The sequence below is a fragment of the Emydura macquarii genome, unplaced genomic scaffold (assembly GCF_026122565.2).
Source record: "Emydura macquarii macquarii isolate MOO-44397 ecotype Brisbane River unplaced genomic scaffold, CSIRO-AGI_Emac_v2 contig_2473, whole genome shotgun sequence".
NCBI lineage: Eukaryota > Metazoa > Chordata > Testudines > Chelidae > Emydura > Emydura macquarii.
This window is the reverse complement of record NW_027132610.1, coordinates 815,209-838,972: the sequence shown is the minus strand read 5'-3', so window position 1 is coordinate 838,972 and position 23,764 is coordinate 815,209. Positions and strand designations below refer to the sequence as shown.

The 23,764-nt window shown below is 41.9% G+C and overlaps 1 protein-coding gene across 1 annotated transcript; it reads right to left on the bottom strand.

The window, feature by feature from the left end:
- Positions 1-553: 553 nt before the first annotated feature.
- On the bottom strand, positions 554-17,164 carry RAB39A (RAB39A, member RAS oncogene family). Its single transcript, XM_067562726.1, has 2 exons — positions 16,623-17,164; positions 554-2,062 (listed from the first exon to the last, which is right to left on the bottom strand). Exons 1-2 carry the CDS (start codon positions 16,943-16,945, stop codon positions 1,636-1,638), a joined length of 750 nt encoding a protein of 249 aa, XP_067418827.1. The 5' UTR covers positions 16,946-17,164; the 3' UTR covers positions 554-1,635.
- Positions 17,165-23,764: the final 6,600 nt, after the last annotated feature.

Below are 23,764 nucleotides of genomic sequence, written 5' to 3'. Positions count from 1 at the left end.
CAACAAACAAAAACAAACAAACAAACAAACAGATTAGGCTGGCATGGTTGCCTGGTGCTGAAATTGGAAAAGCTATATGACAATAATTCATCTTTATACAAAGATTAATGGGCATCCCTCACTCAGAGGTGGGCGCTCATCAGCTTTGAGCCATCGACTTGTTATGCTGCAAAGATTCAAGTGACATCTTGGTTTACTTGGCACATAAGTGACATATAGGAGCATATTTTGCACAAAGCAAGTATGCATTATGCCCATAGGTAGTTGGAAAGTGAGCCCAAGGTCAGTTAAAATGCAATATGCTTGCTGGATCAAATTTCTTTTGGTTTAGGATTCAGTGTTCTTTGTTTTCTTAGAACAGGGATCCTCCAACTTTTTTCATCTTGTGGCCACTTCTTAAGAGTGAAATGCTCTTGTGGACTCCTTTCCCTCCCAACACCTCAATTTCCAACTACTAGAGTCTCAGAACCTTTCATTCTATAGACCAGTTTGGCAAAGGGTGGCTTAGAATAAACCAGTCCCTTGTCTCCATATTTAGAGCAAGACTCCCCTTAGAACACAGCCCTAAATATTTTCTTGGATCTTACTTCTAGTCAGAATTAGAATTATTCTTTAATGTTAATGGGCAAGATTATCAGCTTATGTAATTGGCACAGCTCCCTTGACTTCAGTGGATCCAGGCCACTTACGCTAGGTGAGGATCTGGCCCAATAAATATTAGGTTATCAGCTGTGATAAATATTTTCATGGATGAATTAATTATTTTATTATAGTTCAGAAGTGTAAGTTGATTCCTTAAAATATACGATAATCATACTTGCTTAAAGCAACTCCTATTTTGAACTAAAATGTTACACTTCACACATTTTAGGTTACCATATTGGTATATAGCTTTTAGTAGTTGGAAATTCTATTTTCTCTGCATCTAGAATAATGGCTGTACCATTTGTTGTATTACATCTAGTTACACTGACAATTCAGAAAATATTTCATACTATACTACGGTTCTTCTATTCCTTGTTTTAGTATATAAATATATTAGTCTTCTCAAATACATTCTTGTTCATTAGTAAGGCTTGCAGTCACATCATATCAAAAGTGTTTGCTGATGAAGCAATCTTTCAGTTTTGTTTTCTTTAGAGTTATTTATATAATGAAATTCTACAGTGCTATAAACCTTAGCTGTCTTTTAGCAAAGCCATTCTTCATGAATGAAGAATCACAATAAAAAAAGTAGAGGTTATAATAATTTTTATCCCAAACTAAGGCAGGATGAACTGAAGCAATGAGCTCATCAGAACTTAGCCTATATACAAGAGCTTAATTTTAAACGCTGTTCAAAATACAAAGCCCATAAGAGGATGCTATCATGATGATTATTGCACTTTCTCAACATCTTGCTATTTAGCACACATTTTTCCTACAGCAACATCTAATTTCTTTTCTTGAAGACTGCTCAAAGTTACTGTACTGTGCGGGGGGAAAAGCACTTTAGTTTTTATGAATTTATGATTCCAAAATGAATTGTCATTCAGTGATTCAGCTACATCATGATCTAATATATCTTCAAAATTTTGTTATTTATGTTGGCATCATTCTCTGAACACCTGATATGCTCTTTGGCATGCTATGAATTTAGCAGATGCATCGTCTTCTAGGCTTTACAGCCTCCTCTGACGAATGGACAACATTTGGAACAAAGCCACTCTTAACACCTTCCCATCCATCCTGTATAGAAATTTCTCCTTTTTTTACAAGTTCATATATGTCTCGGGTCAGAATCGTAAAAGATTCTTCAACATTTGTGGCATCTTTTGCTGAGGTTTCTATGTATTTCATATCACAGGCAGATGACAGTTTTTCTGCTTCTTCTCTTGTAACCTGACGCTGTGACACTAAATCGCATTTATGTCCGACTAACAGAAACACAATTTGAAATGGCTGTACGTGCATTTTAGCTTCTTCTAGCCAGTCTTTCACATGTTCAAAAGATCGCCGGTTTGTGATGTCAAACACCAGTAAGCCACCAACAGAATTGCGATAATAAGATCGTGTTATTGATCTGAAAAGTGAAGAGAGAAGGGGGAAAAAAAGAAAAGTTTAAAGGGAATGTAATTAAATGTCTCAAGTTGATATTTCAATGCATTCTTTATTAGCTGTAATCTCTTCTCAAAATACACATTTGTTCTTTTCAACAAACCAGAATTTATTTAATGAAGTTGTGTTTGATCATGTTCATTTTCCATGTTTTCTTAAAGCCAAAAGTTGTTACTGAATGCAGCATACTAAGGTACAGCTTGACAAAGCCCTGGCTGGAATGATTTAGTTGGGGTTGGTCCTGCTTGAGCAGGGGGTTGGACTAGATGACCTCCTGAAGTCCCTTCCAAACCCAATCTTCTGTGATTCTATGATCCTTGGACTCAACATCTCTGGTATCAACTTTGGATGCAGACTCAGCTTGGAGAGAGTTATTTCTGGTAAAAATTACCATGTTGCACTTATTCAAGAAGAAAAATGACAGCATTCATGACTAAATATTTTTTAAAGATAAGGTTCCGATCCTGCAAACGCTTATGTATGTGCTTAACTCTGCTCATGTGAATAGCTCTAAAGTTAAGCACATGGAACAGTGTTGACAGAATTGAGGCCTAAGTTTGCCATAGACAAGTATACTTACTGTAATCCCCTCTCAAACCAATTCCTTGATATTAAACTTTGTGCAGAGGATCATGTCTGTTGAGGTCATTAGGTACAAGACCTGTTATGTTCATGGTATGCAAAGAGAGAAGTTAGAAAAAATAAAGTGCTCTTTCTGGAAGGTTGCAACATACCACTACCTTATTTCTTAGAATCCAGAACTCTAACTTGTAAAAACCAAAGACAGAGAGAGACAAAGTGGCTGCTCCCTAAGGCAAAGAGGCACAACTCCAAAAGGACTGGAATTGAGAGGAAGGATGCCAAGGAATGGACCGAGGCCATAAAAGGACCCAGGGACTTGGGGAGAGAGGGCTGGGGGGGGCAGGCCAAGTTGCCTGAGGCAGAGGGCAGCATCTGGGGTGAAATACCGGTGCTATGAGTGTGGGGAATTAAGACACATAGCAACCAAGTGTTCCAACAGGGAGGAGCTCATGCAATGTAATCTGGGGGATCACAGGGAATGCTGTAGCTTAATCAGCCTGGCAGGGGTTACAACAACCCTTCATGGGTACACAAGGCTGATAAAAATGAATGGCATTGAAACATAGCACTGGTAGATTCTGGGAGTGCCATCACGTTGGTCTCGGGGAAATTAGAGGAGCAAGGCAACTGGCCCGGGTCAAACGCACAGGGGTAACATGTGTCTATGGCACCGTAAATTTTTACCCCACAATCCCAGTGTGGATTGAGATTCAGGGGAACACTACAAGTGACAGCCAGCATGGTCCCCAAACTCCCCTACCTGCTCTTAATCGGTAGGAACTTCCCACCTACCCACCTACTTCCCACCTACCCAACTTCCCTCCAATAGAGCCTGAGGGGGATAGCGACCTCTGGTTTGAGACGGAGGCACCTGCAGATAGCCCTGCCCCAGTCTTTGCTGAATTTACCCCAGAACTGTTTTCACCACCCCACCCCAACCCCCCCGGAAAACCCTGGAAGTACAGGCAAGAAAGGAGGGCAGATGAGAGATTAGGTACCAGGATTTCGTCTGGGAATCAGAAAGCTGCCCTTGTAGGTAGATGAATCTGTTCAGGAGACCAGGAGGCAGCTCAGACTAGTGAAAACCCCAAGGTGGTTCCCAACACCCAACTCCCAACAAGTTGATATTGGCCCTTTGGGGCTTAACCAGATTGGCCCTGCATGCGAAAATTTTGGGCTAGACCAAGCCAACAACCCGCTGTATGCAAATGTGAAGGGGGATGTAGTGGTGGTAAATGGGGTGCCCATACAAGGGAAGGCTAAAGGCCCAGGGCCATATTATATACTCAAACATAATCTGCTGTACAGAGTAGCACAAATATAGGGTGAAGAAGTGTAGCAACTCTTGGTGCTGCAGAAGCACACAAGTGCCATGTTAGAGCTAGCCCACAGCCATCTATTTGGAGGACATCTAGGAATAGAGAAGACCCTAGATAGAATCCTAAGGAGGTTTTTTTGGCCGGGTGTATGGGCGGAGGTCCAATGCTACTGCACCTCCTGCCTAGAGTGTCAGTTACATAGTCCCCGACCTCACTTATGAGCCCATTAGTGCCTCTACCTGTTATTGAGGTCTCTTTTGAAAGCATAGCAATGGACCTGGTAGGTCTGCTAGAAAGGTCGGCATGAGACCATAGAAGCATACTTGTTATCCTTACTTATGCCACAAGGTACCTGGAAGCCATTCTCCTAAGAAGTCTCACATCTAAGGCAATAGCAAAGGAACTACTTCAAGTTTTTGCTGGGGTAGGCATTTCAAAGGAGATCTTAACTGACCAAGGAACTCCCTTTATATCAAAACTAATGAAGGACCTGTGTACCCTACTTCATGTCCAGACCCTAAGGACCTCTGTCTACCACCGTCAAACAGATGACGTAGTCAAGCGGTTCAATTGCACATGCAGAGGTATGATCCAAAAGGCAGTGGCATAGGACGGGAAAGACTGAAATATCCTCCTATCATACCTGATGTTCACAATATGAGAGGTCCCCCAGATGTCCATGGGATTCTCCCCCTTTGAGTTACTATACGGATGACATCCTTGCAGCATATTAAATAACACCAAAGAGGAGTCGGAGGAACAACCCAATTCAGGAAAGAATGTCATTGAGTATGTGATGCAGATGCGAGAGAGAATAGCCCGAGTGACCCCCATATGCGAGACCATCTGGAAAAAGCACAAGAGGCTCAGCAGACCTATTACAACTGCCAGACAAAATCTCAGAGAGTTCAGACAGCAGAATGAGTAATGGTGCTGGTTCTGATAACAAAGAGCAAATGCCAGGCCAGCTGTCAGGGGCCATATGAGATAGTGGAAGCTGTTGGGGAGGTGGATTATTAGGTGAAACAGCTGGATTGCTGAAAGCCGGAACAAATCTATCACGTGAATTTGTTGAAACCTTGGTGAGACCGAGAGACATATCTGGTCACCCACGAAGCACGCTCCCAGGCAGATGCCCCACAGGTGGGTGTGAGGATATCCCCTGAATTAATGCCAGTACAGTGAGCAGAAGTCATTGATATGATCCAGCAGAACCAAGATGTGTTTTCCACACAGCCAGGTCATACATCAGCTGTCCAGCACCACATCGTTACCAAGCCTGAAGCGTGGGTGACAATAAAACCCTACCAAATACCAGAGGCCAAAAGGGAAAAAATTAGGTCGGAAATAAGAAGGATGCTGGAACTTGAGGTTATAAAAGACTCCCACAGCCAGTGGTCCAGCCTTATCATCCTAGTTCTCAAACCTGAGGGCATTCTGAAGTTTTGTAATGACTTCCAGAAATTAAATGAAATATTCAAATTTGATGCCTACGATACTGTGCATCGATGAACTAGTTGATCAGTTAGGCAAGGCCCAATATTTGACCACCCTGTACTTGACCAAAGGCTACTGGCAAATTCCACTAGCTGAAGATTCGAAGGAGAAGACCGCCTTCTCTACACCCGATGGCCTCTTTCAATACACTGTCCTCCCTTTTGGACTATATGGGGCCCCAACGATGTTTCAACAACTAATGGACAAACTACTAAGACCCCACACCAAGCATGCCACTGCCTACTTAGATGATGTAGTCGTCCATAGCCCTGATTGGGAGGTGCACTTGGGAAAGTAGAGGCGGTGTTAGACACCCTCAGAAAGGCTGGCTTCACCGCACGCCCTTCCAAGTGCGCAACAGGGCTAGCCAAGGCCAGATACCTCGGGTATGTGGTAGGGAGAAGCTTGATGAAACCCCAATGGAATAAGGTAGAGGCAATAAAGAACTGGCCCCAACCAGTATGCAAAAAATAGGTCAGACCATTCCTAGGAATAGTGGGTTATTATCAGAGATTTATTCCTCTATTCGCCACTAGAGCATGACCATTGATGAAATAAAATAAAAGCTCAGGGCTGGATATAGTAAAGTGGACCAATATGGCAGAAGAAGCATTCAAACATCTAAGGACTGCCCTCTGCAGCCATCCAGTACTCATAGCCCCAGACTTTGGGAAAGATTTCATCCTACAAACATGCCTTAGAGCTAGGGCTAGGGGCCATCCTTTCAAAGATGGTGGGGGAGGAAGCGCACCTGATCCTGTATCTGAGCAGGAAACTCCTTCCCAGGTAGCAAAGTTACGCCATGGTTGAAAAGGAGTGTCTAGTGGTTAAACGGGCCATAGAGACTCTCCGTTATTACCTGCTGGGGCGGAAGTTCACCCTTGTGATGGACCATGCCCCACTTCAGTGGATACACAGAAATAAAGAGAAGAATGGTAGGGTGACCAGATGCTTCTTATCCCTGCAACCTTTCCATTTCTAAGTGTAGCATAGGGCCGGAAGCCAACATGGCAATGCCGACAGCCTATCACAACAGCATTGCCTCTTGTACTAAGGAGCTCAACCCCATGGTGTTGAGTGGAGGGGAAGGGGATATTTGAGACAGAAGGGCTAAGGGGCAGCTGGAGAGTGATAGAAGGGAGTTATATAAACTCTAGAATGATCTGGGCCTTGTTCCCTGTGAATTGAGAGGAGGTCTATTAGGAGCACCTGAGGCCAATTAAGGCCCAGCCAGGGGCCTGATAAAAAAACCCTGCTCCAGCCAGGCAGCTGGTGAGAGGAAAGAGAGCTGGTGAGAGAGTTGGTGTGTGGTGACTGACAAAAAGTACAAGAGAACCAGGTGAAAGAGAACGCTAGGAGGGAGGCTTGCCAGCCGAACCCCAGAAGCTGAAAGGACAGGGGGGCGGGGGGTGAGGAAGTAGCCCAGGGGAAAGTAGTAGCCAGAAGCACTGGTGGCAGTGCATACTCACTACTATTAGGACCCCTGGGCTGGGACCCGGATAAGTGGGCGGGCCTGAGTCCCTGCCCCCTCCCCTCTTGCCCCACGGGGCATTAGTGGACAGGCCAATGCTTGGAAATAGGGGCCACGTGAGGCACCCTGACCCTTCATGAAAAAGAAAATTGCAGGACCCACAGTAACCGAGCCGGCGATGTCGCAATATACAGAACTAGATTCTCAGCTGTATATCAGTGTAGCTTCTTTGGCTTCACTAGAGCAATGTTGATTTACTCACCTAAGAATCTGGCCTATATTATTTGTTTAATTACTTACAACAGTTCTGTGAAATAAACAAATGGTTAAAAAAGGCCACTATAATTTTAGGTTGCATAAGAAGTGGCATCATATCAGGGAGATAATCGTTTCTATCTTTTGGTACAATCATAGCTCAAATATATCATTCATTTTTGGATCTCTTATTACTAAAGAGAAACTGATAAACTTGAGGGCATTCAGAAAACAGCCAAAAATGAGGGTTGGAGATAATAATTTATGAGGAAAGATTTTTAAAAAATTATTTAGATACATATAGTTTGATTAAGCGACTATTTAGGAGGGCAGATAAGTGTGGAAATACTGTCCATAAATATTTGAAGAGGTTTAACCTCAAGGAGAGCAATTATTTAGAGTAGTGTATTACATGAAAGTATAACTATGAGTGATGAGATAAAATTATGAAGTAGGAAATTGAGGCTGCACTTATGGTATGACCAGGAATTATCAAGGCTATCCCTAACAGATGTTTGTCTAACCTGCTCTTAAAAATCTCCAATGATGAACATTCCACAACTTCCCTTGGCAATTTATTCCAGTACTTAACTACCCAGACAGGAGGTTTTACTAATGTCCAACCTAAACTGCCCTTGCTGCAATTTAAGCTCATTGCTTCTTGTCCTATCCTCAGAGGTTAATGAGAACAATTTTTCTCCCTCCTCCATGTAACAACCTTTTATGTACTTGAAAACTTATCATGTCCCCCCTCAGTCTTCTTTTCTCCAGACCAAATAAACCCAATTTTTCCTCATAGGTCATGTTTTCTAGACCTTTAATAATGTTTTTGTTCTTCTCTGGACTTTCTCCAATTTGTCCACATCTTTCTTGAAATGTGGCACCCAGTACTGGACACAATACTCCAGCTGAGGCCTGATCAGAATTACTACTCATTTCTTGCTTACAACACTCTTGCTAATACATCCCAGAATGATGTTTGCTTTTTTTTTTTGCAACAGTGTGCACTGTTAACTCATATTTAGCTTGTAATCCACTATAACCCCCCGATTCCTTTCTGAAGTACTCTTTCCGAGGGAGTCACTTCCCATTTTGTATGTGTGCAATTGATTGTTCCTTCCTAAGTTAATTACTTTGCATTTTCCTTATTGAATTTCATCCCATTTCCTTCAGACTATTTCTCCAGTTTATCCAGATCATTCTGAATTTTAATCCTACCCTCGAAAGCACTTGCAACCCCTCTCAGCTTGTTATTGTCTGCAAACTTTATAAATGTACTCTCTATGCCATTATCTAAATCACTGATGAAGATTTTGATCAGACCCAGAACTAATCATGGCGAGACCCTACTCGATATGCCCTTCCAATGTGACTGTGAACCACTGATAACTACTCTTTGGTAATGGTTTTCCAACCAGCTATGCACCTACTTTATAGTAGCTCCATCAAGGTTGTATTTCCCTAATTTGTTTATGAGCAGGTCATGAGAGACAGTATCAAAAGTCTCACTAAAGTCAAGATATACCACATCTACTGCTTCCCCCCCATCCTCAAGGCTTATTACCCTGTCAAAGAAAGCTTTCAGGTTGGTCTGACATGATTTGTTCTTGACAAATCCATGCCAACTGTTACTTATCACTTTATTATCTTCAAGATGTTTGCAAATTGATTGCTTAATTATTTGCTCCATTATCTTTTGGGGTTCTGAAGTTAAGCAGACTGGACTGTAATTCCCCGGGTTGTCCTTATTTCCCTGTTTGTAGATTGGCAATATATTTGCCCTTTTCCAGTCCTCTGGAATCTCTCCCCTCTTTCATGACTTTTTGAAAATAATTGATAATGGCTTACATATCTCCTCAGTTGGCTCCTGCAGTATTCTAGGATGTATTTCATCAGGCCCCAGAAGAAGAAGTTATGGAATCCCCCAGACTTGAGGTTTTTAAAACTAGACAGGACAAGCCATGTGCAAGGGCAGAATTTGGTCCTTAATAATATTAAGGGAAAATCTTTTAGTATTTTTCTTTGGCATTAACTTCATTTCTCAACTCACTCTGTCTGGTCCAGATTTAAAGGAAAAGAACTTAATTACATCTCAGACATTTTTCTTGTGACCCCCATTGTCTGACCACCATTACAATAATTATGAACAGCATGATGCAGTTTAAAAGCAAAACACCCACTATCATCATTAATTATGTGCAAATAAATGCTGCAAAATCAGACCTTAAAAGAAGTTTAATTTATTGTTAAATGGAAAATGAAATGTATTTCTCTTTTATTAGATTATTACATTAGACTCATGATACCGCAAAGATTTGCTAAGTATGAGTCAAACCAAGTTTATGAGTATTACTAAACTTAAGTTTAAAAATCATTTAGAAAAACAATGCTATATTTTTTCTCCACTTCATATAAACCAGTTACAGGTTATGAAATCCAGTGAACCGTTTGTGCTTTTTCTAAACATACTGTTAAAAAAATGCTCAAACCCTGGATAAACTATGTTAACTAAAGGATACCAGAGTCTTGAAAGGACTGCTTTCATTTCAGATTTGCAACAAGAGACTCTGTATCAAAGATATCAATGATACATTTACAATCTGCATACAACACTTTTCTTTTCAACAAAAAAAGGCATTTTTTTTGGAGAAAGTTAATCTTTGTCAAACATAAAGTAAATCTCTGCCTGTTCAACAGATTAAATAAGGCTACAGTAGATATTAAACCTGAACCAGATGGCTTTGATCCCGAATTCTACAATTACAATGCCCTCAAAATAACTCTATATTCTACAACAGTTTCCTGTTGAAAGTGAGATTGTTCCGTCAGAAAATCATGCAACAGATTGACCCTCCAAAGAATAATAATTGAAATTATGACTTCTCTCTTAGAGGAATCCTTGTTTAGATTAATTAATCCTGATTAAACTGGCTTTACTAAGGTGTAAAATTGTTTGTTTACTGCAGAAGTCATCTTAGATTAAACTAAGTAATTAGGTTCAAAAATAAGTCCCTGATAGTTACTCTAAATGAAAGCAATGATAAGATATTGCTCACTGGACAAATGTTCCTGATAATAAAGGTTATATTAATCATATCAAATTGTATTCTTAGAGTGATGCTCATTTTAGATCAGCTATCACTTTCTTTCTCATTCTAATGTCACTGATGTTTACTAAAATGAAGGAAGCTTTCCAAGTGAAAGCTTTATCTTTATCTAATTTAGAAAGAGAATTATTTTGATTCCCAGCCTAAGAACTATATTATAATGGAGTTAAATTTGAGAGTATATATCAATCAATTAAAAAATTACAGGGATGGTATAATTATCCCAAAACCATGCTTTACAAAGCCAAAATATATTAATTTAATATCCTAGCTTTGCAATGCATAGTTTTGGGATAATTACGATGTCTATATGATGTTTTTACCCTTACATTATCAATATGTACTCTCAACTTTAGCTGCGTCAAAATGTAGTTTTCAGTCTTGGAATTTCCTGGTATTTAAAAGTTATTAAAAATTTCAAACAACATTAAACAAGAAACCTAAAGCAAATTTGACCATGTGAAATTTCTGATGCTTTGATGATATGTAATATCAACCTTAAATCAATTTAAACAATTAACTTTTAAGGGCAAATTCACTGGTACATCAGTGCAGAGCAAAGCAGCTAGTGTCCACTAGCCAGTTAAGCTAGAAGTACAGCTGCTTTGCATCACAACAGTGCAAACCAGCCAACCTTTACTGGTAGATCTGGCCCTTAATTTGCTATTGACATACAAGTTACAGGGTGGTATTAGTGAAGCAGGCAAAATATAAGAGTAGGTTTGGGGAGCACTGTCCCAGAGTCTCAATGACTCTGGGGTTTAAGTGTTCCCTCTGCACTCCTCCCTCAATTTCCCCAGAAGAGCTGGCTTGGTGCTCAGTGGAGCTAAGGCATCAGCGCCATGGGGAGACTTTTAAGCAGAGATGCCCAAGTTAGTATATAGGCAAAGAAACTTTAGAGAGCAGGCAACTGGGTCAAGTAATCAACCAATGAAAACTCTTGACATACTGTCCATTCTGCTTCATATCACTGTCTCATTACAGCCAATAGACTTACTGCATGCAAATTAGATGTAGAAGAAGGTTGGTGATTGGTTAATTTACCTTTGAAGTCACAATGGCCCCACTTAAGAGTTACCTGAGACTGTCTGTAGTCTATATAAGAATAATTAAATACAACAATTGTTAATAACTTAGTTTAAATTACAATCTAATTTTTTCAAATATAATCTATGCACAAGATTACAATTCATTTTAACTATATGGAAAGTTGAAGAGTCCGTGTTATTCCATTATTAAGATAATTTAGGACAAAGAAAAGATTAACACATGCTAAATTTCTTAAAAGACTCCGTTTTTAATTAATTTGAACTCAAACTGATTTACAGATTTACTTGTATGTGGATGGAAAAATAATTCTTTACTCAAAAGTAAGTGCTATGAGTTTGGGTATGGTAGTCTATTTTGTCAAAAAGATCCCTGCTTTAATTGAAAAATAGAACTTGACCCTAACTATGGAGCCTTTACCATTACCTCCATAATAAAGATATATCCTTTTACACAATTTACATTTAATCTTTATTAGAAACATCTGAAAAATTCAGAGCAACAAGGCAATCTAAATTCAAATTCAATCTCTGTCTTTAACTCACACCATAGCATGTATGTCTGCAGCTCAAATTACATGAGAGCAATGAATGCGGTTTAGTCCCAAGGAGGGCTGGGCAAATAATTTAAAGTCTACGCTGCCTACTCACTGCTAAACCAGGTAGGTAATAAACACTACCCATTGAAACTGGCAACAGATCCATTTTCTTTTCAATTCTGTCCTGACATTGCCAATGGCAAATTATTTGTTTCTGCGAGGTAACTTTGCATTCAATCAAACATAGGAAAAAAAATAAATGTGTTAACATGTGAGACAGTCACATGAAGAAATTATCCAGTCTGGATTCATGTGTGATTTCACATGAAGATTGTTCAAAGTTTCCTCTCACTTAATCTGGAAGTTTAATTTTTCTTCTTTAATGTGTAGATCAAATGTACTCTGGTACAGTATCACTTCAATAGGATCTGGGATTGCTCATCTTCTTTGAAAACCAGGCCATGGTTTTAGTGCTTAAGGATGGATTCAGGAGCCTAACTTCAGTAACTCAGGTTTGCAAATTTTGGGCAAATAATATCAGCTCCCACTTCAGAATCGCATTGTCTGATTCATGTGTTGCATCTGCTTACCTAAAATCTCCTTCCATAACCAACTTCATCTGTAGAAGCTCTTTCTTTGTAGCAGAAATAGAATACAGAACTATGAAGAATGTGATAGGAACATAGGGATTGCCATACTGGATCAGATCAGTTGTCTAGTCTAGTTCCCAACTCTGACAGTGGCCAATATAAGACGCTTCAGAGAAAGGTGCAAGAAATCCTGTGATGGACGATTATGGAAAAAATCTGTGTAGATGGAAAGTTTTTCCTAGCCCCTGTCAATTAGTAGTTGATTTATTATTTGAAGCATGAAGCTTTATATCCCTTATAATGTTTTATCATTTCCTACATTACTATGGATGTTCTTATTAGCCATGTAAATGTCTAATCCTTTTAAAAATTTTGCTGAGGGCTTGTCTATACACATATTGTACCACTTTAATCAACCAGAATGGTTGAAGTGATACAACTTCCCAAGTGTGAACACAGTTATACTGGTATAAAGATGCTTATATTGGTATAGCTTATTCGTGTAGGGAAGGGCAACAAACTAGATTGATATAAAGCACCTTTATACCAACATAACTTCATCCACACTATGCTTTGTATTGAATTAACTAACTCGATTAGAAAATTCATACCTCTAACCAAAACAGTTAAATTGGTACAAGAACTGTTTGTTCACAAAGCCTAAGCACTTGGCTTCAATGATGTCTTGTGGCAGTGAGCTATAGAGGTTAATTATGCACTGTGTAAAAAAGTATTTATTTTATCAGTTTTAAATGTGATACCTTTCAATGTAATGTAATGTCCCTTTTTTCTTGTATTCTAAGACAGTAAATAGAAGTGCCCAATTTACATTTTGTTGGATAAATACCATTAAGCCATTGTCTTACTGCTATTTATCAATATGTCCTAGTGCCCCCTCTTTGACACCTGGATCTCTGTCAGTGCCCCATCCTTCTGACCTGAAATAGGTAAAGCTGGAATGTGTGTGTAGAAATTAAGAACACTCCCATTAATAAGATGTTCAAAAACCTTCATAAAAGAGGTTAACTATAAAAGATATGCATTTCCAAAGCTGAGCCAGCTGAGTTCTAGAAGAATGCAGAGGCCAAGGACAATATGGTTACCTTTCAACATTTGTAGTCTTCAACAGATGTTGTTGTGGACATACTATTCCAAAGCAGTATGACCATTCTGAAACATTAGCACCATTGATCTGAGGTTATAAACCACTGTTATAAAAGGCACCACCCCTAATAAATCTCCAGTTTCTCACAGCTTCATCTCACTCACCAAAAGCACTCAACAGAAGCGGAGTCAGCATGGATGGGCATAGCCAAAAAATTCTGAGAATTGCAGTTACTGGTAAGTAACCTTTCTTTCTCTATCATAAAATTGTGTCTGCAGATCCCTGCTATAGTAAATTAGCCCTTCTAATGAAATTGTCTGCTAATGCCTGCTGGTGAATACTTAATTAAATAAAGACCAAAGATGTGCTCTCCAGATTTGGGCATAAGACTGAGTTTCTGGATCAAGAATACACTTTGTGAAAGTGTAAACTGAACACCTAGTGGCAATATCAGAAATTGAAACACTTTACAGAGAAGCTATTGTTGTTAACACTTTGGTAGAATGAGTTTTACAACATCCCATAATCTCCCTGGTACAGACAATTCACCATGTCATATCAAGCTTGACTATAGGTCATACATAATCCACTTGGATGATCTGTGAGCATAGATCATCTCCCCTTGGACTTTTCCCTCAGAGTGCACAAACAGACTTTCTGAAGCTAGTTTCCCTTGTATAGTGTGAGGCTTAGGAAAAAAGGAAGGCAAAGAAATAGTCTGATTTAGGTAAAATCTTTTCCCATCTTGGTCAGAAATATAGGGTGGACAATCACTTTATCTTTATTAAACACAGTCTATCTAGGTTCTTGTCCCACTAGATTGTAAACTCCTTAGGGCAGAGCTATCTTTTTGTTCTCTTTGTACAGCACTTGGCACAATGGGTCCTGGTCCAGGATTGCAGCCCCTCTGCTATGACAATACAAATAAATTAATAATAAATAAATAATAATAATAATAATAATAATAATAATAATTAATGATAAAACTCTATCAATCACTGTATTATCTGATAGTATAAGGAGCCATCCAGGCTTGCAACTTGCTTACCCACTTTGCAGAGATAGTAGCAACTAAGCATGCCACTTGAATTGAAAAGTAATGCAAAGGACATGGCTCAGAAATTTAAATGGAGTTTCCATGAGCCTACTTAGAATCAGATTCCAATCCCAAGCCACCACCGGCAGATCCAATAACTTTCTCACAAGTTTTACCATTGGATGTACAAGAAGAAAAGAGAGATGAATAGGGTGATGACAGCAAGTATGCCACCCAAAGGTATTTTTCTCTGAGGATGTACCCTAGACGTGGGACGAGCATGGGGGGCTGGCGTATAACCACTATGGATTCCCCTTACACAGGGAAATCTTCTGGGAGTGTTAAGCCACCCTTCCAGTAGCTTTGTATCAGTAGGGCAGTACAAAGGAGCTGGAGCAGACTTGAGACACAGACCTAAGACACTGCTTGGACATTTTTATTGTTATAACAACAAAAGCATCCGACTAAATTAAGATGACCTTTTGGCATCTTCTAACTTTCCCAACGTTATAGTTTGAGTATGATCTACAGTTTTCTTCATTTAAATGTAATGAACAGAGGACAGAATATGCAAGTTTCCAATATACTGTTTACATTTTAGAATAGATTTAAAAGGCTATACACAATAATTGTCTTCATAATTTCTTTGTATGCCAACTATCAAGAAATTCCTATTAGTAAAGCAAACAGATATTTAAGAGTATTTCCTCTGTCATGTATCTGCAGGGTATTGGAGAATACATACACTAGTGGGTAAATGTCAAAGCAACTGCATGCATGACTCATGCATATCCCCTGAGCATCATCATATTAAATGATGACTATTATTTTATGTAAAATGATATTTTATTTACATCCTTTTGCATCAACTAACAGCCTTGTCATTGAACATATTGGCCTTTTGCCAGCAAAATCAAAATACAGTAACCGCTATTTATTAGGCATATGCTTATAAGTGTTTTATATTTGTTTGTTGAAAAATACAGGGAAGTTGAAAAATATTAAGAGGCTGCTGTTATTAGTAGTGAACCCTGTACTAATCTTGGAGAGGCCTGACTCTGCAAAAATATTTATACACTTCTGACTCATGCAATCCCAGGAAAGTTGCTAGTTATTCTGAAGGTCTCCCTGTCCACGGAATAGGTTGGCCTGTCACGGTAAAACAGTGAAATCCCACCTCTTCATCTGTGGAGGAACTGTGGGTCTGCTAAGGGAGGAAGGTGGCATGTGTAAATGAAAGTAAGAGAGTGGGGGTGCATGGGGTGGAGTAGAGATCCCCTCTTGAAAGGGAGAGGGAAGATGTGGGAGAGGGAATTGTTACTCCCAGTGGAGGAGTGGGGAAGGGATGGAGAAAGGGTGAAGAGATGGGACAGGGAGGGACTGGGTGCCTTTGTGTCACCTAGTGTGAAGGGGAGGGCCAGGGAGGAGGAGGTATTTTGAGGGAAAGAAGGAAGCCTGGCTTTGCCTTCTCCAGAGGGCAGAGAGACAGGAGGAGAGTCCCAGTGATTGGACTGGGAAGTGTGCGATGAAAGACAGTAGTATGGGGGCTGGGATGGGGTCAAGACCCTGAGGGTACAGCTAGTTCCAGGAGGAGTTCTTGGGGGGCCCTAGAAAGCAGTGTAATGGCTAGAGGGACAGTGTGGTCCCAGGAGGGTGGGGGAGAGAAGGGAGCCTCTGGGTCTATGCAGGGGAGGGGCTGAAGGCGGGAGGGCCGGGTGGGATCAGGGTGCAATAGGGTGTGTCCGGAGGGTGCTGAGGAGCCTGGAGAGCAGTTGGAGGGGTCCCAGGTGTGGGCCCGGGGGGCACAGGAATGATTAGCGGAGCGGGGGGACAGGCTGAGGGGTTCGGGTCCCAGGTCTAAGGTGTGGTCCCGGGGCAGAAAGGGGGGCGGGAAGGGGGTCCCAGGACGGGGAGAGGAAGAGCGGGGAGGCAGGGGCGCTGGGAGGAGGCCGGAAGCAAGGCGAGCCGGCGCCTGTACCTGAACCGCTCCTGCCCCGCCGTGTCCCACAGCTGCAGCTTGACCCGCTTGCCGGGCTCGATCTCCACCAGGCGGGAGAAGAAGTCCACCCCCACGGTGGGGTCGCAGTGCAGCGGCCCCGGGAAGCGGCCCTCGGTGAAGCGGTGCAGGAGGCAGGACTTGCCCACGGTGGAGTCGCCCAGCACGATCAGCCGGAACTGATAGATCCAGATTGCTGCGTCCATGGCGCTGCCGGCCTGGCCCGGCTCGGCCTCGGAGCCCTTCCGGGGGCTCCTCCTCGGCCGGTGCCTGCACCGCGCTCCCACCGCCCCTATCCCGGGCATCGGCGCTGCAGGCCGGCTGCGGGGGAGGGGACGGCTCGGACCCGAGCACGCTGTGATGCCAGGGAGAGGCGGGTCCCGCTGAGCCCCCTGCGGCAAAGGGGAGCGTTGGGGTCCCCCCGATCCCCGTGCAGCAAAGGGGAGAGTTGGGGGCCCCCCGATCCCCGTGGGGCAAAGGAGAGGGCTGGTGTCCGCTAAGGGGAGGGTTGGGGTTCCCTGATCCCCGTGATGCAGGGGGGCGGGCTGGGGTCCCTGTGCTGGGGGGAGGAGTGGGAGGGGTACACGTGTGGGAGGGAGGGTGCTGTCCCTTCAGCACCTGTTCCGCTCAGGCTGAGCTGAGGAGTCAGCCTGAGCCATTGCATCACATACTCTGTGTCTTCCCTGCAGAGTTAACTCATGCTCTTAGTGGGATGTCACCCCAACACCCTTCTCATCCCCCACCCCCCATACATTCAGTCCTCTCACCCCAGTGTGACGGTGCTATCCCAGCTGGGGGGGTTGCAGTGAGGAGGCAGGCTAAACCACTCTCAGAGACCACCGTCCTTCAGTGCCTTCCCACAATTCAACACCCCCCCACCCCCACACACACACCCCCAGAAGGACAGGTAAGATTTCCCACAATTCACTGGGAAATAGTCATAGAGTGGCTTGGCTTACTGCAGCACAACCAACCATGGCCTATGCCCTCACAGGTCCTAGTGACACACATGGGGAGTGCAGAGGGAACATAGTGATTCAGACATGGTGCTGCAGTGTGGCTGCTCATACCTGGCTAGGCTATTCTGGGTGCTCAGACCTGGGTACCAATTGACCAGACTAATTGCAGGGGAGATTTCCTAGGAGCAAGATGTTTCCCTTCTATCCCCAACCTCTAACTCATACACACTGGGCCCTATTCAACAACTTGTAACAACTCACAACAGATGCAACAAGGGCTGCAAGATGGTGGAGAGAGGAGCGAATAAGAGGGGCAGTGGTGTAGGGGCTACTAGATGGGCACTGAAAAGGGTGAGCTGGGAGTTGAGGTAGGATTCAGGATAGACAATGGACTGTGGGGCGTGAGATGGGTAAGAGAAAGTGTGAGCAGGGCTGAGAAGCAAGGGGGTGTATCACAGAATAGGGGTGGAATAATAAAGGGTGATGGGCAAGGAAGGTGTAAAGAAGCATGAGATACAAAGAGGAGGGGTAGAAGGGGCAAAGAGCACAAGATTGAGGTGGTGTGTAAGGGTGGGAGTAGAGCTGGGTGAAATTTTTTTCCAAATAGTTTATTCACTGAATAATGCAGTTTTGGGACCACCAAAACTAACCATGAATTTGGGTCCACTTTGGGCAATGGTTGTAGCCAAATAAAAAATGAAAAAAAAAAAAAAATTGAAAGCCAAAACAGTTTGTTTTGACATTTTCAGAAAGAAATACTTGGACCTTTGGCTTCAAAACAATGCTTGGTTTCAAATTTAACTAGATTTATTTAAATGTGTTTTTTGAAAAAGGGTAAATGCCCCAAAATTTAACAAAACAAAAAACTGAAAAAAAATTGTTTTGGGTCAAATGATGTTTTGTTTGACACAGAATTATTATTTTAATTAATTTTTATTATTTATTTTTGTGTTCACGTTGGTGAGAAAACCCCAAAAATTTCAGTTTTGGTTTATCCCCTCCCCACATTTTTTTTGGGGGGCAGGATTTTTCACTTTAGCCACCAAACCAAAAGATCAGTTATTTGCTCACCTCTAGATGGGAAACAGACAAGGAAGGGTGGGAGACTGATGTGGAGGGCTGTGAGCTGGGAAAGGAACACAAGACCATCAAGGAGGGGCATGGGAGGGTGAGAGTGCAAGATAGTGAAGAGTGGGACCTGGACAAAGGGTAAGAAGCATGGAGATGAGGCAAATAAACAGGGACTGAGGAGAGACACAGGTAAGACGAATTGAAAAAGAGCATGAAATTGGTGGTAGAAGAGCCAAATTTGGGAAATGTGGAACTTGTTTGGTGGCAGCTTAAAATCAAATGGTCACTTGAGAAGCAGAAGCTGGAGGATTTGGCTTCTGGGACTGAGTGAGACTTCAGTGGCTCCCAGATGTCCCTATGTCATGTGTTCTATCCAGTGGTGGTTAAGAAAAGGTTGATGTTCTGTCCAAAGTTTCTTTTCTTTTCTCTCCCACACCACTTCTTCTTTCACCCTATAGTCAAGGTCCCATCAATTCTATGTCCATGGAATTTTCCATGGAATTAACCCTGTGATTCAGAGACAACTAGTCACTTTTAGAAGATTGCCCACTTTGAGGCTGAACCTCATTGGCTCAATAAATATCTGTATATAATCTGCTCCTTTCCAGAAAGTTAGGATGAAGAGTTTAGTCCATATGGAAGAAGAGTGGGCTGTGATATGTCAACAATGTCACACTAATGTCTTCACCCATTCCCAGCTAACAAATCTTAAATATATTATACTATTGGATTCCAGCAAGATTCTACTCAGCTAAAGTAACAGAGTGCAAAATATTGGTGGTGTCAACATTCTTCAGCTTCTCTATCACATATACCAGTAGTTCCCAAACCTTTTGGCTCAAGGGCCACAAATATCATTTTTACAACCCTGAAGGGCCATGAGTTTCCACCAGCAGCCCCCACGCCCACTGCAGCCAGACAGGAGTTCAGCGACGAGGCTGCCTCACTCCTTGCTGATTTCCTGTCCCCCTGGCTGCAGCAAAGCGTCCTGTTGCCCCGTGTGCTCTAGCTGGGTCCTTAGCCAGTGGCTTACTTCTGCAGCCAAGGAGATGGGAGATCAATACTCCCCTCCCTCTGGCTCCAGAAGGGACCCCAGCAGATAGGGACCCAGGCAGAGCGCTTTGGTCCCTGCTACAGCCAGGGGGAGAGGAGTGCTGATCTACCATCCCGTTGGCTTCAGCAAGGAGCCTGCACCAGTCTTGTAGCCCCACAGCAACGCGCTCTGCCTGGGTCCTTAGACAGCAGCTCCCTGCTGCAGCCAGTGGGAGGGGAGTGGCGGGCCACTTTGAAAAACCCTGCAGGCCAAATGTGGCCTGTGGGCCATGGGTTGGGAACCACTGACATATACGGTCCTGTGATAAAGTTATCATAAATTATCCTATGACAGTCTCTACAGTTTTACTTCTCAGGCTTTTAACAGCCTCATTATACCATGGAATAAACCGTCTATTAGACCTAGGCAAAGATACCCCTATTTCAGTGTGTCTTGAAAAAAAAACAGCTTTACCAGTGATGACCCTCTTTAAAATAATTCCTTGATAACCATGGAAAGATGATCAGGACCCCATTTCTTTAAGCACATCAGTGTTGAAGGGAGCTCCTTCTATCAGCATGGATATTCCCTTCTCAAGAAAACCTGGATAGTTTTTTCTCTGCCTGGGAGCTTCAATAAGATATCATGCTGTGATCAATCTGCTGAGCTCAAGATTCCTCACTTTTCAAGCCCCAGGGATAACTCAGTTGTACATAGTAGGTTGTCAGGAGAGAGGGCAAGACCCTCAGATCACTCTCCTGGCCAATAGGTCCAAATGGATGAAAATCCTTAACAAAGGGGTTGTTCCCCAAAAGGGAACTTGCTTACAGGGATCCTGCAGCAGCTGCTGCCACCTCAGAGCTGAGACAGGGAGGTGAGGAGCAGGCAGCCTGAGAGCTGGAACAAATAGGCTAGATGAGAATCAGAAAGCTGAACTTAGAAATAGCCAGTTGCTGGCTGGAGCGGAGATGTAGCAGTAGGAGGATACAGTTATGAACAGAGACTTTGGAGATGGAACAGAGGCTGGTGGAGAATGTGAGGGAAAATGTTCTTTTTCTTTAAAACTGTAGCAAGAATCCAAGTTGGGGGCTGAGGAAGGTTCTAGGTGAAGCCCTACAGTATGATAGAGAAAGAGCAGCTTTAGAAATATTGTTTCCCTTATTCTAATAAAGCTCCTTGTTCAGTATTAAAAGAAAATAAGTGATTTTTCTTACCCTTGTCACATGACATGAAGTAAACTGAAGGTGGAGGATAGCAGGGGATGCAGAAACTGGAGAAAGGACAGTAGTGGTGAGATGTTTCAGAGTGTGGAGGGGCATTAAGTTTGATAATCAGAATGAAGAAAGGGTATTCATGGTGGGGAGGAATAGAGATTTGCTGGAAGAAAAGAGCATGGAGGAGACAAAAAAGGAAGAAAACAGAGAAGAACGTAAAGAGCAAATTGAATCTTGTGGGGAAGATATAATAGAAAAGAGATCAGGAGCAAAAAGCTAGAGAAAAATATGCAGAAGGAAGGAAAATGTCCATTCTAAGGGACAGCTCCCCAACCTTATCAAAAAGGAAAGCAAAAAAGGAACAAAAGCCAGGAAATGTGGTACTTATTTTATTATATCGGAAATTTACTGATTTACATATGCTACATTCATAACAATTATTTATGAAAAATAGTATTAATGAAAAGCATCTTTTAATTTCTTTTCCATACACTGAGTACATTGGCTCACCCTCTATACATATTATCCACATTTTGTTATCTCTTGAGTAGAAGGCTGGATGCTGACATAATCTCAGGTTTTTGGGAGACCACAGCCCAATCCCCATTGAAATGGAGCATGAGGGGAAAACGTTAAGGACATTTGCCCTCCCTAAATGCAGTTTCCCTTTGTCCAAAGCATTCTCGTACTCTAATAACCAGTCCTAAGCATTTCCTAGCTGTAATAAGGAAGCAAGGGGATTGGGAAAATTATTTCAAGCATTTAGAGTGAGGTAAGACCATTGCCAAAAATGAAGGTAGCTCAGATACATTTCTGGAAGCAGGAGTGTGACAGAGGGCTGGGCAGCAACCCCTTAGCCAGCCCTCTCCTCATGTCAGCTCCAATTGAAGAGGTAAATTGGAGCTGGCTAGGGACACCTGCACCTGATTTGTGAAGGGGAAACAGTTGTCAGTCTAATTACCCAGGGGCTTTAAGCAGGCCCAGGTGAAGGAAGTAGGGCAGAGGAGAAGCCAGGGAGTTTGGGTTCTGGCTCCAGAAGCCACCGAGCCAAGCTGTATATTATAAGAAGGTGGTGGCCACAGAGTATTAGAGAGACAAGATGGATGAAGTAATAACTTTTATTGGACCAACTTCTGTTGGTGAAAGACACAAGCTTTCAAGTTGCACAGAGCTCTTTTTTTAGTCTCTTATCTGCATGGATCCTGGAAATCTGTTTGCCACAGAATAATGTGGAATTTGCATTTTTACAGGGAATCTTTAGTTGTTATAAAAACATATTAACTAAATTTGACTGAAAATATCAGTGTTTATTCAATGTGTGCAACCTCCCCCCTCATGTGGTTGACTTTTTAATTTCACTTTAAATGTACATAGCTAAATATACTCTAATAAATATTGCTTCTGACCAATAAAGGTTATTCAACAGTATATAGGGGGTTTTGTTTTTATGCACCGTATATTTAACTTCAGCTTCCAGATGTGAGTAATGAAAGTTATGGAAAGATGCCAAAAACTCTAAAAATCACCCCTAAAGATTGTGTTATTGAGTTTGGCAAGGATAAATTTCATGTTGAGGGTAATGTGGTGTTCTATACCATATGCAGCAAGGTTGTGGATTATGTTCAAAGGCAAACGGTTGTAGAACATATGGAAAGTGCTAAACATAAACTGAATGAAAAGAAATTAAGCCAAGAGACTGAAATAGCAGGCAGGGCCCAATCATAATTTTGTCCGGCCCAGTACAAACTTGTAACACGGGCCCCCTCCCACACACATACCACAATTCCTCATGCCATACATACAATCTCATGAGCCATGAACATTTTTTCCTCATGGTAATGGGGGTTGCAGCCTGGGCCAGGCCCTCCAGGCCCCGGTAAAGTGTACCCTTTCCCCCTCGTGGAGGCCCTGACAGCAGGGCCATCAATAGTAAACAAACAATGCATTTTGACTGGATCATTCCAGCATTTTTGTGCATTACATTTTTTTCCTGAAAATAGAGAATACAGACATAGAAGTATTTGGTATATGCAAGAAATACAAATTGCAATTCTATTTTTATTTTAACATGATTGATGGAATGTCAATAAAACATTGTGTTTAACTAATATCTATATAAATTGTGGCTAGGGAAACTGAAGTTCAGAGTTTCATTTTAATCATGGAAAAATGTGCATTTTTATGTTTTATCTGAGAATTTTTGTTTATCATGGAAAACTAGGATCCCTGTTTATTTGTAGGATATTTTTCAGTTTAATGTGTTTTGGCATCTTGCTAAAATTCATATCTTGGTTTTAGTTTGGGCCTATTGTGCCTGCATATATGCAAAAAGAAAAGTTCATTTCAGATATGGCTATCAGCAGTAGACAATCACATAAAAGAGAAAATAAACTAGTACTGAGCAGTTGGGAGATAACTAACCAGTATAAACGCATGACCCCTATTGGCCAAATCTGCCTGCAATGCATGTTGTAAGGCTGTTGTTTGTCTCTTTGATTCTGTCCTTCCTGCTAAGGTCACAGTGATAAGAACCTACTTTTTTGCCTATGATTTCCTTTATTCAGGAGTCTATAGCTACATAGTTATTTATTATTCATTATTATTATTACTACTGCTACTACTATTTAATGGCTGAACAAGACACAAAATGAGGACATTCCTAATCCAGGGTTTATAGTTTAAAAGAGACATACAGAAACAAAAGGAGGGAATAACTTGGATTATTTTCCAGATGTTACCTTACTGGTTGTAGGCATTATGGAACAAATGAGACTTTAGGGAGGACTTGAATGCAGAGAGGCTGGTGACTTGATGAACTGGGATGGGGAGGGCATGCCACATATTGAG